The 11,909-nt window shown below is 33.5% G+C and overlaps 1 protein-coding gene across 2 annotated transcripts in view; it reads right to left on the bottom strand.

The window, feature by feature from the left end:
* Nucleotides 1-465: 465 nt before the first annotated feature.
* The window catches only part of DACH1 (dachshund family transcription factor 1), a 425,210-nt gene continuing 413,766 nt past the window's right edge, over nt 466-11,909 (bottom strand). For both annotated transcript variants that reach the window (XM_032315182.1, XM_032315183.1), the window contains exon 11: nt 466-3,286. In XM_032315182.1, coding sequence (XP_032171073.1) covers nt 3,249-3,286 — 38 coding nt within the window. In that variant the 3' untranslated portion in view covers nt 466-3,248. The remainder of the gene's footprint in view (nt 3,287-11,909) is intronic.

The following is an 11,909-nucleotide window of genomic DNA, read 5'->3' as shown; positions in this document are numbered from 1 at the left end:
GAGTTACAAATCTACACTCTTATAGATATGGGAATAATATATTTTGTTCCATCAACATGTCTACTTTACATTATTCAGCACAAAGCTTTGTGAAATAAGAATCATGGGAATATAAGAATATAAAGGAAAAGGGTACAAATAACAGCTTCATAAACTGAGAAATGTACATAAATAAATCATGTATATGTGGGCAGTTTGCTTAGCTGGCAAGAAACAAAATATGGAAAATCTGCTTGTTAAACAATAACTACAGAGTGTGCTTTTATGATGTTTTTCAGCACAGTAATTCATATTAGAGATAGAAGCAGTTGCATGTTAAATAAAATCATTGAGCATTGTTCCCCTCGCATTGCAAAGAGCTGACTTATGTTGTTTTTAGATGCCTCCCATTAGAAAGTAAATATTCCTTCAATGCTATGCATTTCACAAAATTTAATAAAGACGAACTGTAAATAAAGTCACAGGGAGATTTCAGACAGTTTTATTAGGAGATTGTTGAAAAGAAAAAAGAAAATTAAATACAATAACAGTAAACGTGGTTCTCACATTGAAACCAGGCTCAAAGAACTAGGCTACCATAGAAAAATTTCCAATTCTTGCATTATGATGTAAAAACAGATTTTTGTACAGATTTTGTACAACAAAATTCGTAATAACCTTTTCTCATTTTTAGAAAACTTTAAATATATAGATAAAAATAGACAATTTTCATAGGTCCTACATGAAGATGAGTATGTTCTGTTCCAAGGGCTTGCATAGAGCGCAAATGTGGTTATAATATAGAACAACTAGACATTAATATTTTTAGGATTACAAAAGCATGGAAACCATAAAATGGGCACAATATTACTTGTTTATACCAAAAAAAAAAAAAAAAAACCCAAAATGAAAACAAATTCCAAACCAACCTGTATACTAAAAAAGGAGAAACAACTTAAGTTACAGACTTAAAATAACATTTCATGAATTGTAATATTTACAACATGTTAGTAAGATTCTCTTTAACATATAGCTGATAGCTTCTTTCTTTAATCCTCGCTAAAATTCCTGTTATATCAAACCAAACACTAAAGCATTCTCAAGGGTCTCGAAAGTATGCATTTTAAAACTATTTAACCTACTTAACAGGTGACTCTATGCAAGGAGCAGAGCAATGGCTGATTCTACTACTTAGGTAAGTTGTAGGCTTTTTAAAAAATCTCTTAAAAAATGTATGATTCAAAAGCTTGCCACAAGTCCCTCCAATTGTAAGTGTTGTAATCCTTTAAAGACTGCATACAGGGAAAAACAAGAAATACATACAACAAGGAATAGAATCTCTTGTGCTCAAACAACAAAAGGTGGGTATGGAAGAACAATGCCTCAAAAACCAAGTTTCTGCAGAGCATTTACTAACAGTATTTTAAATAAAAATATTGCTCCCTTTCAAGCAAGCTAAAATAGGAACTGTATATATAACTTTTTCATTGTAGTAAAAAAATGGACTTAGTGGGTTAATAGCAAACTACACAAAAGAAGTATGCTCCAGTATTGCAAGGAAGACCTAAAAACTACAGAAGCTTAGTGCCGGAGTATCTGTAATGTTAATTTCTTCTCTTAACCAAATAATTAACACCGAATCAGAACTATCTTTAAACATTTTTAAGCTAGTTTTCTTGGACATTTTGGATTTTGCTATTTATGGTAATAAATAATGCTATGATCATAAAATTTTAAGATGACAGCAAAATCATAAAATGCACGGCGACTGTACTGATTCATAATATCAGTCTTTAAAGGTGTAACTCCAGATTAGGAAAAACAAAGAGAAGGTAACTTCAGTGTGTAATAAGCACTGTTGCAGCTTTACTTCCAGTTATCTGCACAGAAGTGAAAATACATACTGTAACTTTCAAAAAGACAGTGAAAATAACACATAGGCACCCTTCCCTCTGACCGGGGGTGGGGAAGCACGACACATTTTAACTTTATCACTCAGTGCTACATGGTATTGGACTGATACATCAAGGGTTTGTTAGGTTCTGTTTTTCAGCAACATTAACATAATATGACATTAACATATAAAAATATTTCTGGTGTTTTGATTTACTGTTCAGCCACAATCCATTCTCAATAGTGCAGTTTGGGGCACTAACTAGGGTTCAATATACAAATAAAAGTGGCTGACACAGAGTTCTGATGTCACCAGATGCTTAAGATCTCATTCATTAATACTGTGACTCCAGACGAATATTTACATGCCTGCATGCGTTAAAACCAGAAAGGTGTCTTTCTGACTAACAGGGTGACAAAACATATTTTCTAAAATTCTCATTTTCCTAAACTCTAGTATACTACTGCATACATAATACCTTCCTTGTATGTTTTATGTTTATATACTGTACATGTGACCAACAGTTTGAATAAGAAGCATCATTATTATTTTAAATTCTATATGCCACTACCAGTTTGGAATGAAAACATGTTACTTTTTTTTTTTTTTTTTTTAAGAAAAAAGACCTTCAGTGAAACCTTTTGGCTTATATTCAATGCTTCTTTTCAGATATGCAAAATGGTATTTCACTGGGTTGTTGTCAACATCCATTTGTTGGTCTTTTGGAAGCATGTGAAAAAAATCCTCAGGAGAAAACCCACAATTAGTTTAAAATCGAATGTAATAGAATATTACTCTTTGATTTACTGATTTTTTTGTTTTTTTTTGTTTTATTTATTTTTTTGTGTTTTTTTGTTGTTTTTGTTTTTGTTTTTGTTTTTTTGTTTTTTTTAGGAATCCTCTATGCCCCCTACAAGTTCATTTCCAAGTTTTCTTGCTGGTTTCTGGAGGACATAATTCTGTAAGTCTGGGTGACCACTGGTACAAGAGTCTCTTGATGTGCTCAGATACAGAATTTTCAGAGGAGGAAAATGGTTCATTCCATTAAAAAAAAAAAAAAAAAACCCAAAGCGAGGCCTTATTCAGACCTGCCTTTAACTCGGTATACAAGTGTCCAGCAGCAAAGTTGCAGTTTTTAACTGTAAGAAGTTGGATACCTGTACATTTACAAACATTCTCAGGTCTCTGGTATGAACCACAGGTGAAAATCAATGGAGGAAACTTTTTTTTTGTAGAATACTTAAACTTTTAAAGAACATTAATACACAAAATTGAGGAAGTTCCCTTAAAAGGACTTTATTTTTTTCCGAACTTTCCAATGACGAATGTCTGCAAAGTTCTTTACTATAACATGGATTTCTTCAACAGGAAAAATTCAGTACATGACAGTAGTTTTCAAATACAGTCTTCCATCTAAAAATGAACAATAAAAATAATTAATTTCATGACATTGGGGGACAAATGTGAGCATAAAAACTAAGTAGGCTGATGATACAAAATTTGTGGCGTTTCTTCTTGTTTAGGAAGTAACATTTTTCACATATTCTCAAAGTTAATTTCATAATTATATTGAGTTTATGTGATCAAAAATAATATAGAATTTCTAGTTCTCATAAATATATATTTGTTATTTTGATATCAGTTCAAGAGCACTCAGAAAACAGATAAGAGTATGCCTGTGTGGGTGTTACTGATATGCAAAGCTAGTTGAATTCTGTTGAATGACAATTACTTCCTCCAAGCTTGCAGAACCAAATTTTCTCTGAATGCACTCAGGTGTATCTCCATTGCGAAAGACTGAGCTCCCATCTTACTCCTTAGCAGTGTTGTTAAATATACCATGTAATGTAACTATTGTGCACATTTGTTGCTATGTATATGAAAGCTTCCTAGGTTATTTCCTCACTATCAATGAACTATATAGTCTTTCCCCCTTGAAGTGAAATTTACCAAACAGTTAAATGTTAAGATGGAAATATATTACTCAACTTTAACCAACTGAGAAACCCACGGTTATGTGAAAAAGAAAAGCATATCAAATATTGGACACATTCAATAATCCCATCTGAATGAAGCAGAAATAAATGGGAAATTAGAAATCCAGGGGAAAAACAAAACAAAATGTAAGCTCATTTCTCAAATGTAGCACCCTTTAAGCTGCCAACTTTGTGGCATAGACTAAACTTTGGATATATTTGTATAAAATATATCTAAATTCCAAGTTATAAGATATATAGCAGAAGGTAATCAGAAAAGGAAAAATTTCCAGGCATTTTTAAAAATGAATATTGCCATATAAATATTTGCAAAATGACTCACAGCTGATCTATAGTGTTAAAATATAAGGAAACAAAAAAAATCTACAGTAAGTCCAAGAAAATAGAAAAATACCATCCAAATATGTGCAGATCTCACTTTCAACATTAAGCTAATTAAATGCTTTCATATAATGTGTAGAAGACATAGTTATTAGTAAGGAACTTAAGACCAATGTTAATCCATTTTTTACTTCATAGAAATTTTGGCATGCCCAAATTTTACATTCCGATTATGTTTGATTTTGGCCTAAATTGTATAGTTGGAATATTACCTCTAAGATGTCACAGAACTCTGTTTTGTTCATTGATCTATCCCAAGAATCTAGTACATGTTCAATAAATATGTGTTGAATGAATGAATAGTTCAGGTTGTGAGATTTATACAAAGTATATATTGAAATAAACAAATAAAATATATATTTAACTTATTACACTGTTAACATCCAAAATCCACCATTTGCTTTCAATAACGTGAAAATGAATGTTCATGAGATTGGTCTTATACTGGGTAACTTCTAATAAGGTGTATCAAGTATTGGTTGCCTTTGTAAAATTAATCCAGTTCAGCTTTAATAGTAACATTTACTTGGAAGTCTCTAAATATCCTTAGCTTCCCAGTTCCATAATCACATATCATCATTATTTTTAATACATGAAACATCAAATAATGACAATGACTATCTGTTTCCTGTAGTGGCATACACATTTGGATGTATGATATAATCATACATTATGATTCAGCAATGAAAATATATTATTAATCTAACTCAAGTCTAATTTTGACCACTGACTTAAAATCATACAAAACTATGCTGGATAATCTCCCTACATACATTGTATAAAGACGTTTTACTTCCTGGCCTGTAATGATAATTTCCTTAATAATATTACTACAGCTCAGAAGTAGCCATTGTAATATTCAATGAAGATAATAATTTCTTAAATCAAGTATTAATCAAATACCCACAACAAAACCATAACGTTATGATAAAATTTCTTTCCAAGAAAGGATATGCTACCATATTAACATGTTATGAAATAACAAGTTATTTCTTTTTTGTATGGAACATCATCTGATTTCTTCTGTTTGGTTGGCTTGATTATACTCACCCATGGGACAAAACTATGATCTTCTCGTTTACATTAGAAATAGAGATATAGATATATAGATATCACTTTCTAGGTTCTGCTTAGCAGGAGTTTTGATTTTTCACTCTGTAAATAAACCTAATAAAGTTGGTATTTATAAAAATAAGCTAAAATTTCAGCCGTTCATACTTTTAGTACCATGTGGCTAGAAATTGAACCTTTTTAGAGATAACTTTGATCCTAATGATTTTTACTACATAAGACAACATAAATTTTATAAAAATCTACTAATGAATTCAGAAGCAACCAATGAAGTAGAGTACTATATTTTTTCCAAACTTTTTTAATTCTTAGTCCTTTAATTACTTTCTCCCTACTTCTTCCTCCTTTCAACTGTCTCATCATTTCTGCTATGCTGTCAATTAGGTTGAGAGTATCACCTCCATTCTTACTTAAAAAAAAAAAAAAAAAAAAAGGCAAATGTTTCCTAGCATTACACAGTGAGGCAAGAGACACTCTTAACTTTCCCCAAATTCAAAGTCCTTCACAGTATCTATGGAAAAGTATTTGCTTGATATTAATATTTCAGGGCTCATTGAGGTTTTTTTTTTTTTTAAAAAAAATCTTCACATATTAAAGGAGAAAAAAAATCTTGAAAAGTAGCTTTCAAATCTTCTGTGATGTCTGCAGCTTACGAGGAAGAAAGATTTTTGTAGCAAAGAGTGGGTATACAAAAATAATTCGTTAAGTGTAAATACTTGTTTTAAGAGATTCACTAGCCAAATTATTCACCAAGGCCTACCAGATACTACCTAATTTGATATGGTATTTTCCTCTCTAATCTTATCTATTAGTACTCTCCCCTACTCCATGACCTTGTCTCTCCTTTGCATTCCAGGACACACCAAGTTCTGTACCATGTTGGAGTATAAGGCCTGTTCTTGATCTTAGAAATCTAGAAGATAAGTACCTGCCTCTTCCCTGCTTACTTTTCTGCTCCCCTCTATGGAACTTGTCCAGATAGAGAGCTCCTATTCATTCTCCAACACAAGTGTCCTGATAATTAACTCCATAGCACTTGTCTCACTTTGGAGTTACCTCTGGGGAGCCTACTATGTGGTTGGGAACCATGGAGGAAGCAGCTGCATCTCTTTTCCCATCAGTATTAGAATGATCGTATTTAGCATGATGCTTGCCTTAAAAGTTTAACGCAGTCTCAAATATTAAACTTTTGGAGAAATGAATTAATGTGCTTACATAACAAAAATAATTATCGTTAGCATGCTAGAAATTTTAAAGTCTATCGGAAGCTAAATTTAATTTTTTTTTTATTTTTTTGCATGGGGGAGGGTAGGACAAAGCGAGAAGGAGAGAGAGAATCTTAAGCAGGTTCCACAGCCAGCATGGAGCCCTATATGGGACTCAATCTCACCACCTGATATCATGAACTGAGCCAAAATCAAGTGGGAAGTTTAACCAACTGAGCCACCCAGGCGCCCCTGAAACTACATTGCAAAATAAAATTATATTCATTTAAAAATATAGCAATAATTCTTTTGTAAGCATCTTACCATAGATCATATACAAAATACATTTATAAAAATTATATACATTATATTTATGTGCTCAGTATCTGATCCACCACAATTCTACTTTTAATAAATGCCTCCTTGCATTTTTGAATAATGTTCCTAACAGATGGACAAATGCAGCAAACATTAAAGATGCCAGCCATAAAATAGATCCCACCTGCTACAGTTAAGGCATTTCCATGATTAAATAATACTTAGGCATCAGAGATTATCTGCCTTAGAACTAACTGGAAGCAGATATATACCAGGCAGAGACAGCCTGTGGAGAGTAACTCTCTCTCTTTTTGACTACAAAGCCTAATTTTCAAATCATTTCTACACTATAATTTTGTCATCTTTATTGAAACATACTTACAGATGACACAAAGTCTGTAAGGAAAAAAAAATTTAACTAATTTTATATTGCTCCAGAGAAGCTAAATTGGTCCTTCAATCCAGAGCAAATAGCCTTATATGTATGCACCTAGAAAGCTAACAACAGGCCTCTGAATTATGGGACTGTGGGTCTATCTCACCCTTCTGATAACAAACCACCTGAGTGAAAGTTGAATGGCAAGGGTGTTAGCAAAGATATATGGGCCCATAATTCAAACTGAGCTATGTTTTTATGTCATATAATAATGGTTTCAATACTCCCCTTCCTTGAATCTTCCAACAGCAAGCAAAGCCATGGGGTCATTGAGAAGGCTCTACAAAAATGAGCTACACAATGAAGGTCATTACAATCCCTGGAGTGCTTCCATGCACTAAGACTTCATAGAGGTATGCTGTTTGCATCTGAAAACTCAGAGGACTTATTTATATATTTCGTTTTAAGGGCCGCCCTCTGTGCATTAAACTTACCTTCTAACTAGATAATCTCACACCTATCCACTATTTTTCATACTGTATTTATTTCTGCACGTGTTGACCACAGAAAATTGTCTATTTCTTTCTGATGCTGGGCCAGGTTTACCAAACAGTTATTCCTTGCTATCTCAAATGGATGAGAGCTCTTCTTTAAGATCCAGGAAATTAGCAATAAAGGCAATGATTTTTATTAAGTGTAGCTAATATTTGCTCAGCATTTGTGTTCAAGTCACTTTATAGATTTTAAGCCTAAACTTCCCATCAACTCAACAAAACAGGTCTTCTTAGTGCCTTTTATTTTTTCTTACATATTTTATTTATTTATTTGAGAGAGAGAGAGCACACGAGTGGTGGGGTGGGGTATGCAGAGGCAGAGGGAGAGGCAGTCTGAACAGGGAGCCACAAGGGACTCGATCCTAGAACTTGATCCCAAGACCCCAGGACCATGACCTGAGCCAAATGTAGACACTTAACCAACTAAGTCACCCAAAGGCCCCTTCTAAATCCCTTTTTAAAGAAAGCTATTAAGCTTGACGAACTTAAGTATCTTACACACTTTCACAGAGCTAGCAAAAAAAGTTGTAGGGATTTGATATTCATGTGAATCCAAAGTCCACATCCATTCCATTATGTTTCTTTCCTTTAATAAGTAACTGGCCTCTCAGGGGAGGAAATGCAAGGGCTCTGACTTGTAGAGGTAAGATCTTGGCTATCAGCACCACCAACCTGACTGCCCTGTGGATCTCTTCCTTGCTGTCTTCCCCAAGACAGGATCTTTCTTTTAGCATGCAGAATTTCAGCGGAATAAATTGCAATGAGAACTAGAATTCTGATGGCTTGGTTTTAGAGAAAATACCTTCCTTTAACACTATTATTTGCTTTTGTATGGGAGGTTGACATGACAGAAAAATCATCAAGCTACACTGTGCATGGGAGTACTTAATTAAAAAGTCTGTTCTAATTAAAAGCATTTGGGAGTAGGGAGTGAATGAAACTATTTAAATTACAAATTCCTAATAGTTCCAAAGTTCATTGTGATCTGATGCTTACAGCTATAACTTGGTGTATAAGAAAGTATCCAGATCATGGAATTGCTTATTGGAGGTATAAATTTTTATATGCTATTTACTGTTAACTATGCAGATTAAGATTTATAGATAATGAGTTAAATTTTTTGCAAAAATGCATCTCAGATTTTAGTATTAAAGTTGAAGTCAATGGTGGCTCAGTCAGTTAAGCGTCTGATTCTTGATTTCAGCTCAGGTCACTGGGCTCTCTGCTCTGGGAATGGAATCTGCTTAGGAGTCTCTTTCCCTTTCCTTCCATTCTTCTCTGTCTCTCTCTCTCTCTCCCTTTAAAAAAAATAAATAAATAAAGTTGAAGCGCTCAGATTGGACCTTTAAGTATACTGTATATTAAGTATATAGTATATTATTTGCTGTGGCTAAAGAGGAAGCAATAGGGAATCTGTCACAAAATTTCCAATTTGGTTTGTTTTGTGTTCATGTATTAATTTTACTGTTTTGATGCAGTATTTTTTGATGCAATGTTTTTGCAGGTCTTATGTAATTATTGGTAATAACTAATACAAATAGATATAGGATTTAGCTTTCATTCTGTATATACTTTAAAACTAGAGTATTGAAGAGCTTGATCATTTATTTTTAAAACTAATGAAATTTTTTCAATAACAATCACATTCTATAAAAAGATTTTTATATTAGAAGACTGCATACAAATTGGAACAACTTCAAATTGTTTCGTTGGGTGACACCAGAAATCCAATTCTTTCATTGTATGAAAACTATGTGAAATCATTAATAAGGGAATATGTTAGTGAAAGGTATCACACAACATGCAAATAGATCTATATTCCAGTTTTGAATAGAACTCCCTTGGAAACATCCACCAGGGTCTCCAACATGTCTTTTGCACAAAGGGCTTAATAAATTACATTTCCTGTTAGGAAGTAGCTTTATTAAAAAGGGCATCTATTTGTTCAAAACTTATATCCAGACACCTGTATCTAACAAAATTTGCTGCTTTCACAAAACAGTTGTATGTGCACATATCTCACTACTATTGAGCTCAGGAAAATATTAACATAACCCAGGGCAAACATATAAGATCATATATCCACAAAGTTTAATATTTACTTAAAGAATATTAGTTTAATATTAGCCCTGAGCCTCTCTCAACATAATGTCTTAATCATGTGAAGTAAGAGAAACCAAAACAAGTGATGAAAACAAATGTTAATGATTCATGTGATATTTGATAAGACAACGAGAGGAAGTCAAAATAAAAGCAAACAAACAGGAACAGATGGGAAGGATCTTTGTCAAGTCATAACCCCTTTTCTAAAACCCCCAAAGGAAGAAGCTAATTAAAGAAAATATTGTTTCTTGCTTTTTTTTTTTATAATTTTATATTTAGAGTAAGAACATTCTGCAACTGCTAAAGCAAAGAAGCAGAGACACAAAGTCTACATTTAACATGAGAAATATTTTAAGAGAGATTGATGTTCAGTACAGGCCCTTTTATAAGAGGATTCTGAGTAAATATCATTTCTTCTCATGAAATGCAGCTAATAACTGTCCAAGTGATTTCCAGAAGTTATATTCAAGGTTGGGTTCAAAGATCATTAAAAAGTAAAAACTAAAAAAGTTGCAACAGAGTTTGAATTTTCTGTAACTCAGGTTGTAGCTGCAGAACCTGTGGCCCATAGAGTTGGGCCAGAGTGATAGGGGGCAAGACCCCAGATCTCTTTTGACTTCTTTCCACTTAAGTACCTGGTGCTCTTCTCGAGAGAGGGCAAGGCCTTGTGTACACAAGAGTACTGCAACAAGTGCATTCTGTCTGTATAAGCCAAATCCACCAGGACAAGCAGTAGGTAATGGGCTACCTAATGGAACAATGTGGCTCTGCTTACTGGAAATCAGAGCAGGTAATATCACGTTTACCAAAAGCTAGTACAAAGTAAATTTCTTCTGGTTAACAGTGAAGACAAAAAAGTTTAATCAAAAACTGCTATTATAAGTTTCTCAGTTCCCTTCAAAGAGGAAAGTAAAGGATAGAATACAGTCTAGTTTAAAACATGTTTTTAGAAGATCATCTAAAGCTATAATATACATGTTGAAATGTAACTATCGCCAAAGATGATAAAAGTGCAACTCCATGTGAAGGGACTTCATATCAGACTTTACGTAAGCACCAGAATCAAGGAGAGACCTGCACTTTGACAACTGTGGAGTTTGAAGCAGGTGGAACTGGACTGTAGGTATTATGTGGCTAGAAAGGATCATCACTGGGCGAGCTTGTCTAATCACAACACACTTTCTAAATGGGACACAAAAGAGACAACCAGTAAGGAAAGCTGGACTGAAGAATGTTCAGCGAAGGCATTTGAAGATCTGCAGATAGTTGTGGTTACCCTCAGCTGGCGTGGAGTTAGTCAACTCCAGCCCTAGGCAAAATACTTTTCCCAAATGGCTAGACCAGCTTAAAATATCTCAGTTCCTCTGAGAAATGACATTCTTGTTGTCAGTATCTTAAAGAAGCCCTTTGCCTGCATTTTCGTCTCAATGATGATGTCGATGCTCTCTGTGGGCAGAGAGGAATTTACTACCCAAGATTAAGATAATCCCACTTTACTGAATACTAAAGAAATCTTATTCTGTAACTCAAGAATCTTCCCCAGTTGGGGTAAAAACGTGGACCCATGGTTCTATGAACTGATACCTATTTAAGAACTTCTTATTCTTTTTTTTTTTTTTTAAAGAACTTCTTATTCTTAAAACCATATCTCCATGACCACAACCAAGCAAAACAGATTTAAAAAAAAAAAAATCATCATCATCAACTGTCTACTGTTTATCTATGCAATAGGGAACAGGCCATTCTATACTTAATGTTAAGAAATTATCCCTCTGACACAATGTTTTAATCATGAATAATCAGCTTATACTCATGGAAACAGGGTTTGGATTCCATATATTATATTCCTAGAACTTACGTGTTGTCACAACTACGTGTCATAGGATTCAAATACTTGTCCCCCCAAGTTGCTTTCACTATGCCAGCACTTAAAGCTTCACTATCCTAGAGAAATTGATTAGAGTCTGGCTATAATAAACTTAAGGGCAGATGACATACTATATGGTTTTGTGTGTTACTAGTTCCTTGAAC

The sequence above is a fragment of the Mustela erminea genome, chromosome 15 (genome assembly GCF_009829155.1).
Source record: "Mustela erminea isolate mMusErm1 chromosome 15, mMusErm1.Pri, whole genome shotgun sequence".
NCBI classification, from domain to species: domain Eukaryota; kingdom Metazoa; phylum Chordata; class Mammalia; order Carnivora; family Mustelidae; genus Mustela; species Mustela erminea.
Note: the sequence above shows the minus strand (reverse complement) of the source record. Positions and strands in the feature narration are given on the sequence as shown.